This window comes from Sebastes fasciatus, chromosome 12, assembly GCF_043250625.1.
Source record: "Sebastes fasciatus isolate fSebFas1 chromosome 12, fSebFas1.pri, whole genome shotgun sequence".
Taxonomy (NCBI): Eukaryota; Metazoa; Chordata; class Actinopteri; order Perciformes; family Sebastidae; genus Sebastes; species Sebastes fasciatus.
In genome coordinates this window covers 17072377-17095617 of record NC_133806.1, presented here as the reverse complement: position 1 = coordinate 17095617, position 23241 = coordinate 17072377, and the positions used below count along the sequence as shown (strand labels likewise).

Genomic DNA, 23241 nt, shown 5'->3' with positions numbered 1-23241 from the left:
CGGCTCTGATTGGTTGATTTCTTCCGGTCTGTGAAATCTTGCAGATGCCGTTAGGAGCACCGGAGGACACAGAGACACAGAGACAAATTTTTTTTCAGATTACCTGTCTCATGCACTACTGTCAAGATATAGTGACCATTTAAAAAAAAAAAAATGTTTTTAATCATATTTGCTCCATTTCCACCAACTGCTGCTTTAATGTGCTCAAACTGACGTGGAGCTGTTAGGGTGAGGCTGTAGGGGCCGGATTGGGATTGAACCATGCTTATGCCCACTTCCTCTCTGCTCTGTCAGCTTTGAGACTACTGGCATTCATCTTAAACAAAGAGGCTTTGCTCTTGTCCTCTTCTCCAGTGTTTGTCTGGCCCCGTACCCTAATTGATTTCCATCTTATGAAAGCAAACATTATTATTTGCCTGTTTGCTCCCTCTACAGTATGCCCTTCAGACTGTTACCCTTATTGACTCTGTCTGGCTGCCCGTAACGTGCTGCTGTCTGGTGGCGAGCTCAGACTGATCACACTGACTGTTTAACTACTGCTGTTACAACACACCGCTGGAGATGTTGATGAATATGAAGCGTGTCCGTCAGTTTTAATATCAATCAGGCTATATCATATATTATATTTTGGCACTTTCAGTTTTATGACTCTCAAAAGATAAATTACTGATATTAAATCTACTTTTTAATTTTCACAGATTTTCAAGGAACAGCTCAATACTCGCATAGTGCTGGTTGCCATGGAAACGTGGTCAGCCGACAACAAGTTCAACATCGACGACGACCCCATGGTGACGCTGAAGGAGTTCATGAAGTATCGAAAGGACTTCATCAAGGAGAAATGCGACTCCGTTCACCTCTTCTCGTAAGTCAGAGCATTTAAAAGGATTTTTTTTGAGCGCTCAGCATCGTTTTAGTAAACACACAACTTTCTTTTCTTATCAGAGGGAACCGTTTCCATAGCAGCTGGGGAGGAGCTTCCTATATGGGAGGAGTTTGCTCCCTGACTAAAGGAGGGGGAGTCAATGAGGTGAGTCTCCAAACACAAATTACAGATTTACTCCAAATTTCAGTTCACTTTTCATTAGATAGAGGATGTAGATAACATGGAGTACAGTCATGTTGTCAGTGAATCCTAATCTCTGCACTGAGCACCTCCAGCAATCTGCTCTCTTTTGTGTTATTAAGAGAGGCATATATACATTTTCTACATGTCAATACTGTGCATTTATTCCTGTTATATACTGTACTTTCAATTTATAGTCATTTAGTTTCTGTTATTCCACATAATGAATTAATCCAATGATTTTTTTACGTTGAGGGGGATGCCATTGCCATCTATTTTTCCAGATCTGATATTCTGTTTATTTTCTGTCTCCTGCTGTTTCTCCTCTCCCTCTCTCTTTCTCCTCTCTCTCTCTCTGTCTGTCTGTCTCTTCATCAGTATGGGAAAACAGATGAGATGGCCATAACCCTCGCTCAGTCTCTTGGACAGAACATTGGCATCTTCTCTGACAAGAAGAGGATCCTAAATGGTACACGGTTAAACCTTAATGAATCCTTTATTTCTTACTTTTCCAACACACATTCATTTTTAAGCCTCCTTTTCGATGAGATGGCAACATACCAATGTGCTTTTTTTTTCCAGGCGAATGCAAATGTGAAGATCGTTGGTCGGGCTGTATCATGGATGATGTTGGGTAAGTTATTTTTAAAAAACATTTCCTCATCGATTCATAAACTTAAAGCCACAACAGAGACAGACGTGATGAAACCAATTTTTTTGTATCAAATCTGTCCATTTGGATGAATTTGTGTTTTGAGTCAGTTAGCAGTTGTTACTCTTTTTCATCGATGTTGTCAGAGTTTTCCCAACACATTTTAATCACAACATCAGAGTTGGATACAACGCTGAACATTAGCTTTAATGCTAACATCGCACTTAAAAGAACAGTATTTTTCAACCTGGACCCTATTCGCCCATGTTTTTAACTGACTAATAGGGACAACAATATCTGAAATTGGTCCAATATTGAGCCAGAGTGCTGTAGACAACAGCTGATCACGGGCTGCAATGTAATCCTATCAGGGCAAGCTGGTACCGTCATTTACGTCCACTAAAAGTGCTTGTTTTTGCCATGACACTGATTGTTATTATCAGTGTCTGACATTATGGAAAGAGTCTCGCTCAAGGAGAAGTCTCGTTCTGAAATCTGACGAGGTGACTTGTTGCTGGAAGACAACGGGATACATGGAATGGAATACATCCGTGCCAGCCGAAAACGTATAGCTTAGTGTTATCTAAAAGATTTTCAATGTCATGGCTGAATATTTAGATGATTCCGACAACGTGGACGAGGTCTTTGAATTTGATGGCCGCCCATATTTGTTTGAGCCAGAGTATACGGATATTCAGATTTCACAATCAGACTTCTCCTTCAGCGGACACAATAACAAACAGACCGGATCAGGCGAAAGGAAAGAAAAACATTTTATCTCTCTGCAGGGTCCTTTCCATAATGTTGTCAGATTTATAATAATCTGAGCCTGTCAGTGGCAAAAACAAGCTCTTTTAGTGAACGTAATGTTACATTGACGCTGCTTACTTGCCCTCGCAGCTCTTTTCACGACTGCCGGTTACAGCGTTATCCCTCAAAAATTGTTGTCCCCATTAGTCACTTAGACACAAAAACATGGGAAAATAGGGTCCAGGTTGAAAATACCAACGCTAACCTTTAACTGAACAAATGAGTGCATATTTGTTTGCTCAAGAATTTATTATCTATTTTAAATGGATGGGTATTGTCACCAAAGAGTTATTAATGAAATCTATCGTAAATGTAGTTAAAAGTTTACGGTCCCATCAAAACTCAGATTGATTTTGGACAATTTTTCTTTATAATTTGAACTAGCGTCTATTCTCCTGTATATCTGAAAGCAACTAATTACATATGATGTTCTTTATAAATGGAATACCCCAAATTTTTGTTTGCAGCAGGTTTGTTTTATATGTAAGGGACCATGTACAATATTAATCATAAATGTTACCATTTGATGTATTGTACCAGAGTAGCTTAAAGATAATTTTTATCTTCAGTTCTTTAGCAAAACATACGCACAGTGACACTGCACTAAACACGCTCGATTAACAAGACACATAATACAACGTTTCACACAGTAGAGGAATACATCACTCACATATCACATCAGCAGCAAGTGTATGTTAGACAAATAATATGGGTCTCTAAAATTTCATCAAAACATTAATCTATTTATCAGTGTAAATATGCTGTTATCAATATTTCCATCCACTGAAGTGTTATTGTAATTTGATAATTCACCACTAGGTGTCAGCCTATGTACATTTTCCATATGGCTTGTTTATATAACTTCATTGATCTTCTTTCAGCAGTAATGTGTTATATAATCTGTTGCTTGCTAAGATTAGAAAAACAGGTGATAAATCAGTCAGTGTATGTTTTGTGTTTCATGCAGAAATCATGTTTTAAAATGTGTTTGTGTACATCTGCAGTGTTTATACTGTACAGGCCTTCTGTGAGGATGTGACTGTGTGTTGTGTCTGTAAAAGCCTCTGCGATGCGTGTGTATGTGTGTGTTTATATATACATATATATATATATATACCCCTCTTCTTAAATACTTCTCGCGTTCCCCCTCTATCCCGAATGGGACAGCAGGTGAGCAGACGCTTGGCTAGAACGTTGCCTGTGCTGTTTTGAACCAACTGGCTGCCTCGGAGGGGTTGTCAGTCATCACAACCTTTCCCATCTCATCCAACAGCACTACGGCTGCTGTAGCCCCGGCTTCTCTTTTTTATTCAAATGATATGAACAAATACAGTTTGATGTCCTTTTATTCCACACTAACTGTATTTTTCATAATCAGTTTGTACAATTTCACATGTACATCATGTGTATTCTTCAGTTTTTGGATGTCACCGGCTGATCAGCCAAGAAAATTGTCTTAATTTGATTATTCTAATTATTGATAGGCTCCTTCTCCCTCCCGCCCTTTGAAAGTGACTATTCCATCAGTTGTTTTTATCCATCTCTAACCGATTGATACAGTCTGCAATGTCATTCTCATCTTAGGCCAATATTTGACTACCTCATTTCCCTATAACGTCAGTGCACTCCCTTAACACTCCCCGTCCAGGTTCTGCTCTATTGAGTTATCATAATAAACCTGCTATGATGTCATGGGGTCACATGACAGAGGACAGGTGACTCTGCGCTTTTATGAGCCCGTCACCTGTAAACGGACCTGGCCCAGATCTGTATTCTCTAAAATAAAGTCAATGGTATTTCAGACGCTTGTATTCAATGAGCAACCTCAGTCATGTCCATTGACAGACGTTTCCTTTTATCCCTCAGCACCTGCATGTCTGATCGACCTAACCTGACTACTACTACTAACTGTTCTCACCTTTCTCACAGGGTTTAGCTGCTGTGTGTGTTTGTGTGTGTGTGTGTGAGAGTCGATTCGTCTGTTCATATATATGTAATCACATATTGTTTGAACGTGCATTACGGTCGGATTCAGAATTGTTTTCTATATATTATTTTTCAAGTATATTTCTTTTCTGTTTACTTCTCATGAGATAATTGATTTTGCCATGAACAAACTAGGACAAAATATGTATATGTATATATATAAAGGGTGTAACATTGGAACATTTTATATTTTCTAATCTAATTAATTAAAATAGTCTGAAATATACTGTAAAAAGGACATACAGACAAGTGAATGATTGTGGTTCAGACACTACCATGCCTCCTACAGCCACTAGGGGGTGATGGACTGACAGGGAAACAAAGAAATGATTGAGGGAATTATTTTTCCGAATGCATGAGGTACTTCATGTTCTTAATGAATACATACTACAGGCAAATAATGCAGTAGTATCTGTGTTTTAATCTCTTGTAATACATATTTTTATCCCATGATCTTATGTGATGTGAAATGAAAAGAATTTATCAGAATCAGAAATACTTTATTGATACCCTGTGGGGGGAAATTGGGTTACGTAATAGTTGCTCCCAGTCTAAATTAGAAATATAGATAAACATAGAGAAATTATAAGAAAAAAGTATGCAAAAATATGTGCATTATACTATAATACAACAACAATAAATATGGAAAAATATAAGTAAGAAGTATGTATACTACAATATATAACAAATGTGTAAATAATAATAATGCTGAAAAATGGGATCTATTATTGAGTGTGTAAAAATGCAAGAATAGTACAAATTTAGAAGAATATAATATTATATTTAAATGTACAGTTTAAATAAATGCAGTATTAATTTCAGAGTATTGCACAGTTTTATTATTGCACAAAATTACTCTACAGTTAAATCAGTATTACACAGTTGAAGATATAATAAATTATGGGGTTATGTCTGCTGACAGGCTGAATAATAATATTAGTCCACATGGCAACGATTGTACTTCTCCTGGTGAATCATTCAAGCATGTTTCATCTTCATTTCACCCATTATTACTGTTAAAAAGGGGATAAACACTGCAAGATTTTGACGAGATTAAGCGCTGACGCAAATCAAGGATGCAAATTTCTGTGATAGTTGAGACAACTTTATACCTGATTAACTTATGAAATCTACCTGAAATATTGTAGTGTGCTTCACCCATCATCAAAGCACCATTACTGGCTCCTGAAGGGGGTTTCATTCAGCCACGCTTCATATCAAACAATGACGACCTCTCGCTGAGTCTGTGCTGTTATTGCATTGTCTCCTGATGAGCCGCACTACCAGAGGCTCTTGAATTAAACATGTGCCAGCAGCGTAATCAGCATTAAGTGACTGATGGAGCAGCAGGAGATGATATTTAAGTGCTGCTCAGGTTTGGGTCGATGTCATTAAAAGCATCAGAATGAACACAGGACATTTGATTGTAATAGATTTGCTCAAATACTTCAAAATGTTGTTTTGGCTTCAGGTGAAAGTATCATGAAACTGGATTTTTATATTTTTACTTTAATATAAGTGAATCGAATCAATCTCACAGAGCATTTAAGAGCTGATGAGCTTCTGTGATCATTTTAGTATTACACGATAATGCAATAACCATTCATCCAAAATATTCAAGTTCTTTTGAAGGAAAAATTCATAAATGCTTCTTAGAATCCATTTACATGCTACACGTACTGCATCTCCATATGATCCTCCCAATCTTAGCTCTACTGTATATCTACCTCCATGTTGTAGTAAGGATCTCCTCTGAACTGTGAGTATGGTAAACCTGTGGCAAAACCTGAAATATTCATGGTACGGTGTAAGAAATACAAACTTTATTAAATATAACAAACCTGCTATGACATTGTCTGTTGCACTGGAATTAAATGTGAGGTATGGAAAGTCAACTTGTGTGGGTAAAAACGTTTAAATCTATATTTCTTCCAGTGTTTTGTCCTGTAATGTGTTTTTGGGAACAAGCCCCCGTCTCTCCCAATATACTCTGAAGATGCTGTCTGTACTGTATCCACGGTAACGGGCGTAATATGCTGCGGTTGTGTTGAACAGTTTCTACCTGCCTAAGAGGTTCTCCGACTGCAACGTGGAGGAGTTCCATAACTTCCTAAACAGCGGTGGAGGAGCCTGTCTGTTCAACAAACCTCTTAAGGTACTACACACTCACATATATATGCATACTCATGCACATGGACGGATTATGAGACAATGGGCCCCTGGGCATAGACATGTAAAGGACCCCCACTTTAGAGCCACAGATTCAAAAAGACATATTTTTGGTCATTCTGCATCTCTTTGTAGTCATTTTGCATTTATTTTTGATTGTCTTGCATCTCTTTGTAGTTGTTTTGCATCTCTTTCTAGTCGTTTTACATCTCTTTTTGGTCATTTTGCATCTCTTCGTTGACATTTTGCATCTATTTTTGGTCATTTTGTATCTCTTTCTAGTCATTTTACGTCTCTATTTGTTCGTTTTGCATCTCTTTTTGGTCATTTTGCATCTCTTTGTAGACGTTAAGCGTCTATTTTTGGTTGTTTTACATCTCTCTTTGGTCGCTTTGTATCGCTTTCTAGTCGTTTTCTGTCTCTTTTTGATTGTCTTGCATCTCTTTGTAGTTGTTTTGCATCTCTTTCTAGTCGTTTTAAATCTCTTTTTGGTCATTTTGCATCTTTTCGTAGACATTTTGCATCTATTTTTGGTCATTTTGTATCTCTTTCTAGTCATTTTACATCTCTTTTTGGTCATTTTGCAGGGGGCGACTGGGCACAGGCCCAGGGGCCCCCTAACCTGTTGGGTCCCTGGGCCTGTGCCCAGTCGCTCCGTTTAGTAATCCATCCATGCTCATATACATTCATGTGTTTTCTTAGTAGTTTGAATATTAATTCTGCCCTGTTCCCCCTCAGCTGTTGGACCCTCCGGAGTGTGGAAATGGCTTCGTGGAGCCAGGAGAGGAGTGTGACTGTGGCAGCCCTGTGGTAAGTAGTACAGTAGATGACTGGATGCTAATAAGGAGATGTACTACCCTAAAGGGTTAACTTGATAATAATCCAAGGTCAAAAGAAGTGGTGGGCTTATTACCCGACAACAAAACCACCTGCTGTGTCAGACTAATAAGAGGTAATTTAAAGTAATGAAGTATGTCATCGGCGAAATCAAGGCGCTGCAATTCACAGCGATAACAGTTATTGTGCAATTATAGTTTGTCCCGAGAGACCGCTGTTTAAATAGATTATGCTGCTGAAATATTGTATAATGCGTTACAAAAAAACAACTTGCATCTAATCAAAGGAAGACAACTGAGAGCAGTTTCTGTTTGTCTTTTAGGAGTGTGCCAGAGAGGGGGAGGCCTGCTGTGACAAATGCACCCTGACCCAAGGCTCCAAGTGTAGCAACGGACTCTGCTGCAAGAGCTGCCAGGTACACAAAGGGACACAGCTACACCTTTCATCTGGTTTTTGTAAGAGCTAACAAAGAAAACATTCTCACAATTACAGTAGAGATGCTGCTGTAAAATCTGAGGCCAACCGGAACAAGTGACAATAAGTTGCAGCTATGTTTCTTGAACATACATACTAAACCAAAAATGTCCTCTTTCATCTTTCCTTTCACCGGACTACTAGTGAGATTGTTATGACAACCTTTTAACACTATGAAATACCTCAAAATGAATATAGTTAAGTTGTGGATGGGTACACAGGCTTGTCATACTGACTGATGGTAGTTTGGGATGTCAAGAGGAAAGAGAGACGGTGCCTGGAGCCACCAACTGTGCAGAGGGTTGCTAATTCCTGATGAAGCCCCTGCTCCTCTGACACAAAGCCTATAATTACAAACACTCAGTGTCCATCTGATCTTTATCGCACGCTGCTACAGATGGAATTCATGGGAGTTGTGTGCAGAGATGCAGTGAACGACTGCGACATCCCAGAAAACTGCACAGGCAACTCCAGCCAGGTGAGCCTGAGCTTCCCTCACACAGTTCTCTGCAACCGGAGCTACAAATGTAATATTCAGAATATCACAGGATACGCACGCTCATGCTGGAAGTCACAGTAACTGAGGTTTTCTGTGTTTTTTTTGCAGTGTCCACCAAATGTGCACAAGATGGATGGCTACTCGTGTGAAAAAGACCAGGTGAGATATTAAGTTATTTCACATTTAATAAGTCTTAACCTCTGCAGAGGTGACGTTTTTTGACACTATATTTCTCTCTACAGGGTCGCTGCTTCAATGGAAAGTGCAAAACCAAAGACAGACAGTGCAAGTACATTTGGGGAGAGAGTAAGTGGAATATTCCTGTGTGCAAATCAAATTTGTATTTACAAATCTGCAAATGCCCACATGCATGTCTATCATAACACCTGTGGTAGAGATAACTTGAGCTGCAGATGTTAATATTCATCGTGTTGCGTCTCCCTCAGAGGCAACAGCGGCCGACAAGTTCTGTTACGAGAAGTTAAACATCGAAGGGACGGAGAAAGGCAACTGTGGGAAGGACAAGAACACCTGGATCCAGTGTAACAAACAGTGAGCGAGTCCTTTCTGTGACTGATCCCTGTGCTGTTCATCTTATTTTTACTCTCCATGATGTTTGGTTGTATTTTTGTGTTTCAGGGATGTTCATTGTGGGTACCTGCTGTGCTCAAACATCTCACCTGCCCCGCGACTTGGAGAGCTGCACGGAGGGTTGACCTCCTTCTCAGTAGCCCGGCACAGTGCTTCTCTTGACTGCAGGTACACATCACTGAGGAAGAACACATCATAAAATACTCAAAAGCCCAAATCAACAGCCTAAAAAAAGTTTGACACAGTCTCTCTCATGTTAATGCTGCTTGAGTGACGCATGTTTGTTGTTCAGCGGTGCTCACGTGATGATCGATGGAGACACTGACCTGGGATACGTCGAGGATGGGACGGCCTGCGGGGCGGACCACATCTGTTTCAATCACAAATGTCTCCCCATCCAACAGTTCAACTTCAGCACATGCCCCGGGACCACCGACAAGACCGTCTGCTCCGGACACGGGGTACACACACACACACACACAGTGAACACACACATATCAACATACCAGTGTGCAACCATTCAGCTAAAGCCCCAGAGTGTGAATATAAGTCAAATATACTTTATTATCCGGAGTATCAAGATGCTCCGACTGGTTCTTTAATGTAATTTTATGACAAACATATTCATTCATTTAACCTTTATTTAAATCTCGAAGAATCATTGAGGGCATACCTTCATTTTCAATGATGTCGAGAGCGCAATTAAAATAGAATAAATACAATTAAGGAGAAAACAAACAACCAGTCAACAGAACACAGTTACAAACATTCAAGAGCGGAGAAGTTTGTTGTCATGGTTTTAAATTGACCTTTTGGTACAATTGTGTTACGTTTTAATGTCAATTTCAATCTATTTTTATATCATCAAATCATAACAGAAGTTGTCTTGAGAGGCTTTTCATATAGAGCAGGTCTAAACCGGACTATAATGTGTGATGTAAAATGTTCCAAGTTTGTGCAGCACAAACACAAAAAGCAGTTTCCACAAATTTTGTGTTTGCACGCGAGACTTCAAGTGTTAGCCGATCACTTGAACGAGTCAAATAATGACTATAGGACCAATTTAATAAGGACGTGATGTATGACTGCAAGTTACCATTAAAGGCTTTATAATTAAACAGAAACCAATGCCTATCACGTCTTACTGTTAGAGAGGCCCATCCAACCTTTTCATACAATAACGGTCACCGGTAATAAGTCTTAAAGCGGAGTGATAAACTGAATGAAACGGTTTAAGAGTGGAGATATATCTGTCAAAGAAGTATGCGTATCAAACTGTCCGACAAGAGGTCCTGACCATAAAGTTGAGAAACAATAATTTGTTCAGCCAAGGACATGATGTAAGGTCTAATTCGCTTGACTGAGAAATGTATTTGTTTGTTTACTTGATAGGGACAGAGCACGTTAATGAACATCAGTATAAAATACAGGATGTAAACATGCAGGAGTTAGCAAGAATACACATTTGCATCCTTTGTCCCTTGGCAGGTAACAATATACAGATATACAATACACACAAGTAGAAAAGACAAAATACATCATGCAACATGTCAAGTTAATGTTACTTATTAAATATATAGGATATACAATTTAAAACATCAGCATTATTCCCTAAAACCTCAAACTACAGGAGGTCTCTTGAGTAATATATTGAGCATTATTTATCGACAGAAAGTGTGGCACTTTTTCTTTTACATTAAGTAATAATTAAATAATTTGAATCGCAAAGTTAATTTCTCTGATATTGTGTGTCTATTTCTGATTATTTTTAGGTGTCAGCATAAAATTTAGGATGTTAACAGTTAAATTAAAAAAATATCTGAATCACAATCAGTCTTTCCACGACTGATATTGGGTTAATCTTTGCTATTCAGCATAACATGTACTGCAAGGGTTCAGTGTCCAAGTTTCTGATCAAATTAAAATAAAAATCTGAGACCTCACAGTTATGCGACAGTGCCAAAAATAGTTTTCTCTTTTTTTTGCTGTAGGTGTGCAGTAGTGAGCTGAAGTGTGTATGTTTCCTGGGCTGGGCAGGAGAAGACTGTAACTCCACGTCTCCACTCAGTTATCTCGTGGTCGGACCCACTGCCTCAGTTTCAGGTGAGAGAAGTTAACGCTCTCACTATTTGTTGCCTCTCTCCATACCTCTCTTCATCTCACATGTTCTGCACCTTTTACTCCTTCCTCTCCATCCGATCTCCTCTGACCTCTTACCGCTCAACTCTTTCCACCCAACTTCATCTCTTTCAGTTCTTATTTTAAACTCCCTCCCACCGATTCCCATTCACAAATATTACGTTGAAGCTTTTCTTTGCTTTTTGTTGTTTTAGCTTCTGTGTGGGGTTTCATGTCTGCTCATTAAAACCAGCTGCATTTGTATTCACTGAACCATGCATGTCATTCTTTTTGTTTGTCATTATTTTCACACTCATTCTTTGTCGACAGGCTGATGTCTTTGACGGAGTGACTTGAGGTCAGATTTGAGTTCCTTTTCATTGTATTTGTCCTGTCTTTGATGTCATTTCCTGGTCCTCTTCCTCTCTCACCCCACATCCAGCTTCACCTCGGTCGGCTAATTCCTACCATTATTGAGTTAAAAAACAAGCAGTTTGCAATGCTATCCTGAATGGGAACCTACTGCACATCCCCTCAGAGAGGTAGTGCTGAGGGGTGACAGCAGTTTGGTTGTTCTCAGTTTTGTCCCTCGTGGTTCTCCTTTAACACTTTTCCTGCTAAATGTACTGTGTTTTGTGTTCTGCTGCAGTGTTTTGTGGTTTGTGTATCCCCTTGTGTCCCACATGATTCAGGAAACAAGAGACACACATTCAATTAACACACATTCGCCCCCCCCTACTCTCTTCTCTCCCTCTGTCTCAGGTATCACCAGTACCAACATCATCATCGGGGCCATCACAGGCTCCATCCTCGTCCTCGCCCTCATACTGGCTGCTACAGCCTGGTGTTACAAGTGAGTGTCCCTGCAGCCTGCATGTGTCATGTTTTATATCAGGGGTTCCCAACCCGGTGGTCGGTGCAACCAGTAGGGGTCGCCGGGAGAAATGTGAGTGGTCGTGTCTTGTGAGATGATTAACAGGATAGGAAAGGAAAAAAATCTTTCTGCTACGCACAGTTGTGTTTGTCTTTTGCACAATAATCTTACATGTTAAGGGCTTCTAAATATCACTCAAACAAAGCAAGAAAAAAGTAGTATATTAGAATTTAAACTTTAATAAATTACAGTAGATATTGCTTTGTTTTGAGGGGTCACAAGTAAACAAGGTTGGGAATCACTACTTTATATTATGTAATACATGTAACAAAAGTTATATTACTGTTGGACTGAGGATACTCATACTTGTCTTCACAGGAGCTACAAGCAGAGACGCTATGTTGAGTCTGAAGTTCACCGAAGATTCTGCCGGTTTGCTCACTTTAACTCTATTTTCAATGTGCTGCATATCAGTTGATTTTACATGACATTTACATGTTTTGAGAGTTAGTGTCCTGTAAATAACGTTTTTTGTAACACACAGTGTTTTTTTTATTTTTGCATAAAACGAAATCTGATGGTTATATATATATAAATTATTTGATTGCAACAGACCTTTTTCGTAAATTAGACTAAACTCAGTGCAAAATCTACATTACAAATCAGCTGTATAAGGAAAATATCCTCATCTTGCAAAAAGACAGCGGTGGAAGAAGTACTCAAATTCTTTACTCAAGTAAAGTATCAATACCACATTTACTCTGTTACAATTTTACTTAAGTAAAAGTACACAAGTATTATCATCAAAATAGACTTCACGTATCAAAAGTGAAAGTATGCATTATGCAAAACAGTCCCACTCAGAGTGTTACATTATTAAATTATTATTGCAAATGCATTAATGTTTAAGCAGCATTTTACCGTTGCAGTTGGTCGAGAGTGGAGTTAATTTTTTATTTATCGTGGGGCAGCTTAGTCTTTATCAAATCATCACATTTTAGAGGCTGATCCTACTGTATGTTCTGTACGCAAAATCTTAAACTGAAAGGTAACTAGTAACGATAGCTGTCACATAAATGTAGTGGAGTAAAAAGTACAATATTTCCCTCTGAAATGTCATGGAGTAAAAGAATAAAGTTGCATAAAGAACCCCAAATTTTTACTTAATTACACTACTTCAGTAAATGTACATAATTACTTGCCAGCACTGAGAAAGTCGTAATTATACCATTGGCATTGCTGTTAAACTGTAATAATGGTTTCACTGATATGAGGTTCAATAGATATGATGCAACGCAGCTACAAGATATGTTGCTGTTTTTGGAAAGTCTTTCTGGAAAATGGAAAGCTGTAGAAGGACACAACAGGTTGAAGAGGTTTCATTAAAAATAAAGTAAAATACAGCTCAAAGTAACTAACATGGATTTATGATAAACAACTTAGTAAGAATATCTGACAGGGGATTATTCCTGTAATTACTGTGATTTTGTATCTAAAAGCATTCTTCTGTATTTCCAGGCAAATGCCCCCAGGTGACTATGTCACAAAGCCTGGGGATGCAGACTCATTTTACAGTGACATGCCTCCGGGCGTCAGCACAAACTCCGGCTGCAGCTCCAAGAAGAGGTCAGCCTGCCTGTCGCACCTGCAGATTTGCACCTTGTCCTTCACTCCATCCTTCCCATCCATTTCTCAGAACATCTCAGTGTTTGGCTTCAGGTGTGCCATCTCATCATCACAGATTCATTCGCTGGCAATTGGGTGTGTGTGTGTGTGTGTTGAATTCTCTAAATCACTGATGTGTTCATATCATGTTTTGTTACTATCATGGCTTTCATTATGTGTCATTTTCGGCGAACGTTTTTGGAGTTGAATCACAATGTTTTCAAAGTTATGGACATTTTGCTGATTCACTCACTTCTACATTTCTCATATCATGTCACATTCGGCTGCCATGATATCGTTTCACGGTTCATAATCTGCTGCGATGGCGTCTTCATATTCAGCCTTTCCCTCGTCTCTGCTAATGCAACAGAAGCAGAACAGAGCTTGGTGATTTGTTGCGGCTTGGAAGGACGATGTACTGATAATATTTTGTCCATGCTGCATGTGTGTGTGTATAGATCTAATGGACTATCCCACTCATGGAGCGAGAGAATCCCAGATGCCAAACACATCTCTGACATCTGTGAAAACGGGCGACCGAGGAGCAACTCGTGGCAAGGTAATGCACAAATCCCCTTGCATACATAGTAGGAAACATTCGTGCTTCTGCTGCACTGAATTTTACGTAGGTGCCTCAAAAGAAGGACTGCGTTTGTTTTTGTTTCCCCAAAACAAATACAGGGAAATGTCTTGATCATTATAGTGAATTTTATCTACTAATTTTTACCACTGGAGTGCTGCCTTTTTCCTGAATTTTTTTTAGGGAAACAAACACATCACAGTCCTACTCATACATGTTCTCTCTTACATTAAAACATCGCCCCCAAGAAATACTTTGCATGTCATTGTAAATGCTTGGTTTTAAAGTGTGTGTTCATGTTCTGTTTTTCTCCAGGAAATCTGAGCGGAAATCGTAAGAAACTGAAAGGAAAGAAGTTTCGTGCTCGCTCCAACTCCACAGAGTAAGTTCCTTCTGCCAAGTCGGTCCTGTTGTGCGGTCTATGAACATTGTAAATAACATGGGATGTGAAGATAAGGAGAAGCTCTAGTGGAAACTAGACATTAACAGGTTCTTTTAAAAGATACAGCTGGCTTTATGCTTTATACTTATACTTTTTATGTCAACAAATCCCATGAAAAGACCAAAACAAACAATGTTTAGTCAGGTTCTGAACACTTACTTACAATTATGTTTAATCATGCAAACATCCAACACCCTAGATGCAACAACAACTTTGCTCCGTGTTTGAAATGCAACACATACAGTAAAGTTCTCAGTAAAACTGAGAGTAAAACTAAAGTTGTGTAGTGTGCACAAGGCACTAGAATGAGCCGTTTATAGCCACATACGGCTGGCTCTAAAGAGGGCCATTCGTGTTTTCGCTTCTGCCACTGTAGTTCTCCTACACGCTTGGCACACGGGATAAATTTCAGTCGGTTGCAATATGCAACCTCACCGCTAGATGTCGCCAGATCTTAAACACTGCAACTTAAAAAAAATAAATAAGAAAAACAAAAGGCAAAATAATCTGAAAAACAGCTGGGCTCTGTAGTTTCCAGCGAATGTTCCCCAAACAGGAGCAAATACAGTAGTGTATTGGTTCGGAACTATTTTCACTCTTGGATTAATACGTGTTCTGTAGCTCTGACGGGAATAAACTACTGTACGGTGCCTGTGTTCACTCAGTGTAACGTTGCAGCTCATTGATGTGTTTTTGATGGTGTTTGAATGACAATGAAGGTCTATGGCACAGAGGAATAACTGATATCAGGCTTTGGCTACATTAACGGTACGTTTTAGTTAGATAGATAGATAGATGGATAGATAGATAGATAGATAGATAACTTTATTAATCCCAGTGGGAAATTGTACCGTTACAGCAGCAGGATCAATTTATTGTTTTTTTAAATTTTTTTTATTAGATTTGTTGACAATAAGAAAATAAAGAATATTACTGTCCTTATCTGTTAAAGGTGTAGCGTAGCCCTGGAAAAAATGCTCTCCTCAAATGTAGTATCAGAGATAGAGAGAGGTATAAAGAGTATGAGCCTTGCGAGCTATTCTAGTAACAAGACAGTGAGATCACGTTGTCTCTTTGCAGTGTGAACTCGCTGCTCTTGTCTGGCTCGTGAGGCTGTAATAATACACCTCTAAATCTTTTAAACTCACCTCGTACTCTTGTGAACCAGTAAAGTATTTGCATACTGTCTATGCCTGTTGACTGTGAATGAACAGTGTGCACTGGCTGCCTCCCAGCCCGGCGTGTCGGTCGGTTTGTTTGAAGGTCTTGGCATTAAAATTGTCTGCAGTGCAACCTGTTCTAATTGCAAGCATGAGACTGACTGCTAACTGCTTGGAATGATGTGACATGTAACCAATATGCAACTGAGCCTGTAACACACAACACAGCTGTTTGTGATTTCCGTGGTGCCGTTTTCATCTGAAACCACACACAGGTCTGTCCGCCATCTTCTCACCATTTTCTCAATTGCATCTTGGTGTTTGTTCAGGATATCTTTGCTCTGCTCTGCTTTCCTAAAATATTTCCTCTTCCTCTCTCCTCCCCTCCCCCACACTTGCTTATTTCTGGAGATTTTCTGTCCTTTTTCTTTTCCTTCCTTCCTTTTCTCTCTTCTCCCCCTCCTTGTGTTGTGTCCATCACCCCCTTCCCCCTCCCACAGGTATTTAACCCCTCGCTTCAAAGAGTTTTATGATGTAACTAAATGGGTAGAAGATGTGAATAGAAACACTGAAGAACCTTGCCTTAGGTATTACCTCAGACCATGTCCCGTACCCCACACGCTTGTCTAAAAACCCCCTCACTTTTGGTTTGATTTGTGGCTTGGTCAAGGAAAGTAACAATTAGCTCAAATCTGGACGTTTAAAAGTAAAATCTCAGAGAAATGGACAGCTGGCATGTTGTGACTTGGAGTTCCTAAAAGGGGTTGCTGCTGAGTATTAAAAAAGATAAAGATTTGTTCTGCTTTACTGTATAATATCTCCTGTTTTATGTCATTCTTCCTTTTAGTTTGAGTGAAGACATTCATTTTGTTTTTGATCAGCTGCACTTTACTTTGCTGACTTTTATTTTCGGCAAATCATTCTGGCTCTTACTGCCTGCGCTAGTGTGACAACTATAATACAGTCATGTTATTCCTAATTTCTCCTTATTCCCTTCTTTGCTTCTCTCCCTCAGTCTCTTGTTGCCTCTGCATGTATGTTGCGTGTTGTTCTGTCAGTAAGTGTCTGTGTGTCGGCCCTGCCTCGCTCCCGGTGACCTCACGTGCCTTCGCATCGGTGTGATGTCATCGCCGAGCCAAACATTTTGGGCGCCGCGCTGACATCATCACTGTGCTGCTGTGACAAACTGTAGGCCACCACTCTGATCCAAAGTCTAGAGATGATCACAAGCCACAAGGTTTCCTTGGCAACAACAAGGAAGCTCATGGGCTCTGTAGAGCGCCAGTCCCATGTCAACGCACCGACTGTTTCTTCACTTCTACAAGATAAACGTCACCAAACAGTCAATCAGCACTGTAATCTATAGACCTTCACTGTGTCCCCCCCCTGTTATTACATCTACTGAAGGATGAAACAGTCCAAAGGAGTGGAGACGTGTGGAGGGTTACATCAGGGAGCCCTGGTTCCAAAAGTAAATCTAAAGACTAATTTTTCTCACGGATGATGTTACATAACTAAATTTTTCCAGCACTTAAATCGGCACAAAGTGCTCCCGATTAAATTGTCTCTACAAGAAAGTAGCAGCTGCTTAAAGAAAAAGTCTTTAATTAATCAAAATAAGTCACAGGTACCGTACAAGACTGGGTAGAAATCCCTTTACAAGACTACTGCGTTAAGAAAACAGCCAATCAGCAAGCTTAAAATGTTATAGCTAATGGCACCGGCTACAAGAGGGTTTGATCCTCGTAGAATAACGGCATTATAATATATATATTTGTTGAGTTTTCTTATTTGAAAAAAGGAACTGAAGATAGAGGACATTTTGTGTTGTAAAGATGAGACTGAGGCAAATTGTGATTTTGGGATATATAACAACACGGCCAACACAGTTTTGCAAGACGGGCTTCAATAGATACAACTTTGCAGTTTTGGTGCTTCCGTGCAGGTTGTGTTGGAGTCTTGTCTGAACAGCGTAGCCACACACGAGCGCGCATGGGACACCGACCCGCAGTGATTTATACGTGTAAGAAGTTACAAACAGTCCCTTTAAGCAGGTATAATGTTTAACATCTTAGTTTAACACATTTGCATACAAACATTTCCTCATTAGCACTAAATACAGCTGAGGCTGACATCATTAGTTTTTAAGTTATTGGTCATAAACCAAAGTATTAGACAAATTGTAATTTTGACCCTAAGAGTTAAGGGTTCATCAAAGAAGTTACATTAGAACCACTGACTAAAAAAAGCTTTATTTCTTGGAAAAGGATAGCCAGAGCACTTCAGTAAATCACTTAATTATTCACGGAAAATTCTTAAATAATATTGACGTTTTAAAAAATAATATGGGAATTTATTGTGAGAAAAAACACCCGCTCCCTCCACTACTTTGACCAATCCAGGTATTTCCGATCAGCATACAGCAGCGGTGTAAACAAGCTGCTGTATACGGGGCAGGCTTTCTGTGGCTGTTTCACTGGACAGGAGCTCTTACTGTGATTCTCTCAGTCTGTTGTTGTCACCCAGCTCCGGTCTGGTCTGCCGTCCCAGTCACCTCATCATACTCACTGCTCCCAGCATTCCCCATTTAAACACACACACACACACTGATCCAACTTTTCAAGACTACACACCAGCTCAGCAGAGGTTACCTTTAGCAGAATGTGTTTTTAACAGTGGCTAAAGGTGAATTTCTGCAAATTGTGGCCTGTTTGTGTGTCAGTGCCCGATGATGATGACAAAGTAATGCTGTGGCAGGATGAAGCATGTGAGTTGCAGAAAACTGTGACTATGCCCACACCGCCGCTGGGAGGCGGGAACTGCTGTGTACACTAGGTACATACTGTGTACAGAGGTTGCCCCTAAAAGCTGAACTATGGTTCTTTATGTTGTTTTTTTTAACAGATTACATGATATGTCTGTCTCTGTGTTTTTGTTGAACAGCAGTTAAGAGCTTTTAAGATCAACCTCTCTCTTTAGGAAGGTGAATAATTAGAGCAGCTCAAGAAGGATGTTGCCCAAAGTCACAGATCTAACGTTATCTCCTGAACCGTTATCCGTCTGTGTCTTTGGCCAACTTAATCCTAAAAAATACAGAACATAAGAGGCAATATTTTAATAATGTCACCTCCTCTTTTTCCTCAGGACGCTATCCCCTGCCAAGTCTCCCACCTCCTCTACAGGATCTATTGCATCCAGCAGGAGATACCCGTACCCCATGCCCCCTCTACCCGATGACCAGAGGAAAGCCAACAGGCAGAGCGCCAGGGCAAGTATCAATCAGGAGCACATGACACTGATTATAACACTGATTCAGCCATGAAGACTGATTTTCAATACAGTGGAGATTCTGCACAAAATAGGGCAGGTCATTGAGGAACAGCGTGTAACATTGCGGAAGATATATTGGCAGAAATGGAATATAATATTAATAAGTATGTTTACTTTAGTGTATAATCACCAGAAAATAAGAATCGTTGTGTTTTTGTTACCTTAGAATGAGCTGTTTATATCTAGAGCCGGCCGCCATGTTTCTACAGTAGCCCAGAACGGACAAACCAAACACTGGCTCTAGATAGGGACATTCGCGGTTTTGCGGTTTTGCGTTTTTGCGTCAGCCACTGTAGTTCTCCTATACGCTTGGCACACGGGAGAAGTTCAATAAGGTCTCAGTTGGTTGCAATCTGCAACCTAACCACTAGATGTCATCAGATCCTACACACAAGACTTAAATCTCAGTCGTTATTTAAAACAATGGTTAATACGTTGTGACAAATCTTCATACTTGGATAGGGTTAGTGTCGTGTGTTCATGGCTTTACAAAGACAAAACTATGAACACTGAAAGTTACTGTAATGCTGCTAATGAGGATCATGATTTAAAGGCTGCTGTTATTTTTGTCTTTTTGTTATCATAATATAAAAAGATAAAATAAGACCAGCCTTATCTTTTAAAGGAACAGTGTGTTACGCGCCTTTCGTATTTTTACGTTACCTGAAGGCCACCGTAGTTCTCCGATACGCTTATGAAACTGCGATAACGCGAGCAACAGAGTACAAAACCGTGGTACTGCCAGCCGCCGTCTGACTTCCGTTGCTCCTAAAGTAATGTTATTATGGTAAGGATGGCCTCTGAGCGAGGCGAACGGCGTTACCACGGTTTTACGGTCGGCGGCTCACGTTACCGCAGTGTTGGAAAGGGAGGAGTGAGCGGAGTGGTACTCAGTTGGTTGCAACCTGCAACCACACCACTAAATGCCGCCAAAGCCTACACACTGTACCTTTAAGTACAAAGACAGAACCAAATCCATGTAAATAAGAAGTGAGGTGAACAAATGTTAAAATGTCTTTTCTTTCATCTTCTCCTCCCCACCCCTTTCTCTTTTCTGTGCTTTTCCTTTCTTCTCCTCTCCTCAGCTGTGGGAGACTTCAATATAACAGCCTTCTTACCCACTCAGACCTCGAGGAACTACACTCGTCTCTTCTTTTCTATGAATGAAAAACACAAAAATGAAACAAAATTGACTCTAAGCGATTTAAGAGAAAGCGAGAGAGCGCCCCCCACCGGAGTGGAAATAGGCAAAGGTGTGTGTGAGTGAGTGTGTACAAGCATCTCCGAGGCTGTCTTTCCAGACGGCGTCATTCAGCGGATCTCTACAAGGCGATGCAGAGTGCCGAGAAACCAGCTCCACATCCACTCCAGACCAGCTGGAGCTCAGACTGAGCTGTTCCTGTCTGCTCAGGCCTCATCTATGGGACTGGAAACCCCCTCCACTCCGACCCCCCCTTACTTGTCCTTAAACCTCAACACTACATCCTCTCTCCAACGCACATTACACTGCATCTCTGGATTTGTTGGATCATTTTTGACGCACGTGAATCACTGTAGAAACTCCAACACTGTATGCATGAGACAACCCTGATTATCAGCAACCTCCTCCAACTGAACAGACGAGAAGAACAGTGGTCCGATCTGAGAGGAAAGCATGCGAGGGGGCAGTGATTTTAATACCTTCTGTAGGCTTAGATGCTTTCTCTCCACTGTAGGTAACCCATATTGTATCACCAGTTATAGCCCATAACCCATGACATGGACCCAACCCGACCCAACCCGACCCCACCCTGCTCCTCCTCCCCTCGGCTCGTTTGTGCGTGTGTAAATATGTACAGCAAAAATACACACAGAGTATGTTTTTTGCTCTTATTTTGAAAGAGGAACAGATTGAGACGTCTCTTCCTGCCGTATTGTGTTGTAGACAGAAGCGGATCTCTGTAGATAAGCGTTAGAGACCCCGCACTTGTTTCTTCTGTCTGTGTTTCTATTTTTCGTCCTCGTTTTTTTCCTCCTTCTGGCTTTTTTCCTGTGTGACTGTGACCTCTATAGCTTTCTCCATCCACAGCAGAATGTAAAAGTGTTTTTATATTATCTTAGCACTGGTTTTCATCCATCTCTGGGAGAAATACACAGACATCCAGTAATGAAAAAAGGAAGTATTGATTAAGATTTTGATTGTGGCACATTGAGAGTATTGCTGGAAGCGGCTGTTGATGAGTATTATTTAGGAAAAGTTAAATAGTTTTATGTGCCATTCCTGAGTGAAATGAATGGGATGTGTTTGGTGTAGTTATAGACGTTTCACTCATGGTGGTTTTTGGAAATTCCCCATTGATAAGATGTGTTTAGTTCCCCCTTGATTCTACATTTGGGTATTTTGAGAGTGTGCTCCCCATTTCCACAATGGGAAGCAAGAAGTCGCTTAGATAAATATGAGAATAAGAATAACGTGAGAGCGGTTGATGACCCGACTCGGGCGAGGAAATCTGGAAAACTGTGATTGAAAATGTGCATTTTGGATTTAGCTGTGATGATTGAGATATTTAGCCTTGTAAATGATTAACTATGCTGTACAGTGCTTGCTGTTTGAGCTTGTGAAGACCAACAGCATGACAGTTCTATAATCAAATTAAGTTATTTCTCTGGTAGGCTATTTGTGAGACCATAACAGGAAACGAGCATGTCACTGAGAGACTTTTCCCCCTCATTGCTTAATTGCTGTTGTCTCAATGGGTTTGTGTACCACAGACTACACTGTTTGCAGGCAAAGTTGGGACAATTCATGGCAGGAAGTTGCAGGGTTTCAAAATGATTGAGTTTTTGTGCTGATGTCATGCCAGTGTAGCTCTTCAAGGTGGATTATTTTGGATCCCATATCACTCCCCAAAAGCATTTGTACAGTAACAACTCGTTGCTCTACCTTGTGTAGAAATTGTTGTCTTAAGGCCTCCTTTTTGTCATCTTACTGTTGTTTAGTTTTTGTTCCGGTGTGGGCACTTGTTCATTTGTAATTCATGTATGCATTAGGACTGTATAGGTAAAACGATCTTCACAATATTGGACTAATATTGCTACTAGTATCTTTTTTATTAAGTACCTTTGTAACGTTCACTTTTTTCTCAGCGTTATGTACAGCAACGATTCAAACTAATTAAGTGCATTATTGTAATTATGTGTGTTGATGAGTTCGAATGGAGACAGTTTTTTGAATCACATTTGTCCCGAAGGCCAATAGAAGCGGCCGTTCCTCTGGCATGTGCTAATCTGTATCATATAAGGTTTGGACACACATAACGTTGTAAATGAGATCTGTGTGGGCTCGTGATTTGCCTTCTACCAGAGCTGTCTTCTTTGCTCTGGTCTTCTTAAAGTATTGGTCAGTGTCTAGTGGCCCAGTCATCTTCCTGGGCTACCAAAAGGCTGCGGAGAGCATCGTCTCAGAGCTCTTGAATAATATTTCTAACATCATAATACTGTGCTACAGCGAGACATTTGTCCTGGTGTTATGGACGTTGCACTGTACTACAGTCTGAGGACTCTCCGCGGAGGATGGGACCACGCAGGCCGCAGTGATTTCTGTCAATCCTCCAAACATATCTGCTGTATCTGCCTGCGCACGATTGGACTGACAGATCCTAACAGGACAAAACGTGGCAAAACGTCCCCACAGATGAGCTGTCTGTCTCTGTCTGGCCGGAGACTTGAATGTATTCGTGTACCACCCAGTCTCAACCATGTGGTCCCATCCTGCCAGACACATCAGCACTCTGCTGCAGGAACCTTGAAAACCCCCCACATGTACTAGTTCAACTCTAAATACTGCAGTTGCTGTCTTTTTTTTTAATCTTTATTTTTTATTTTTGCCTGTATGCTGTACAGACTGATGATGCAAAAATCAACCCCCAGATTTTTTTTTCCTCTTAATCATCCAGTATTGTAATATATTTAATATAAAATAAAACTTTCATCAACACATCTGTCTATG

The 23241-nt window shown here is 40.2% G+C and overlaps 1 protein-coding gene across 5 annotated transcripts in view; it reads left to right on the top strand.

Moving 5' to 3' along the window:
- adam22 (ADAM metallopeptidase domain 22) overlaps positions 1–23241 on the top strand; it is a 76828-nt gene that overhangs the window by 51666 nt on the left and 1921 nt on the right. The window contains exons 11-32 of one of the 5 annotated variants that reach the window (XM_074653662.1): positions 699–865; positions 946–1030; positions 1445–1535; positions 1649–1700; positions 6570–6669; positions 7422–7493; positions 7843–7935; positions 8392–8472; positions 8602–8652; positions 8736–8799; positions 8940–9045; positions 9133–9252; positions 9377–9545; positions 11076–11187; positions 11965–12055; positions 12455–12508; positions 13595–13795; positions 14200–14300; positions 14637–14703; positions 16424–16510; positions 19068–19191; positions 20339–23229. In XM_074653662.1, the coding sequence (XP_074509763.1) occupies positions 699–865; positions 946–1030; positions 1445–1535; positions 1649–1700; positions 6570–6669; positions 7422–7493; positions 7843–7935; positions 8392–8472; positions 8602–8652; positions 8736–8799; positions 8940–9045; positions 9133–9252; positions 9377–9545; positions 11076–11187; positions 11965–12055; positions 12455–12508; positions 13595–13795; positions 14200–14300; positions 14637–14703; positions 16424–16510; positions 19068–19191; positions 20339–20359 (2109 nt within the window). In that variant the 3' untranslated portion in view covers positions 20360–23229. Of the gene's footprint in view, positions 1–698; positions 866–945; positions 1031–1444; positions 1536–1648; positions 1701–6569; positions 6670–7421; positions 7494–7842; positions 7936–8391; positions 8473–8601; positions 8653–8735; positions 8800–8939; positions 9046–9132; positions 9253–9376; positions 9546–11075; positions 11188–11964; positions 12056–12454; positions 12509–13594; positions 13796–14199; positions 14301–14636; positions 14704–16423; positions 16511–19067; positions 19192–20338; positions 23230–23241 lie in introns of those variants that run through there. The other 4 variants (XM_074653659.1, XM_074653661.1, XM_074653658.1 and 1 more) reach the window with 4 other exon arrangements.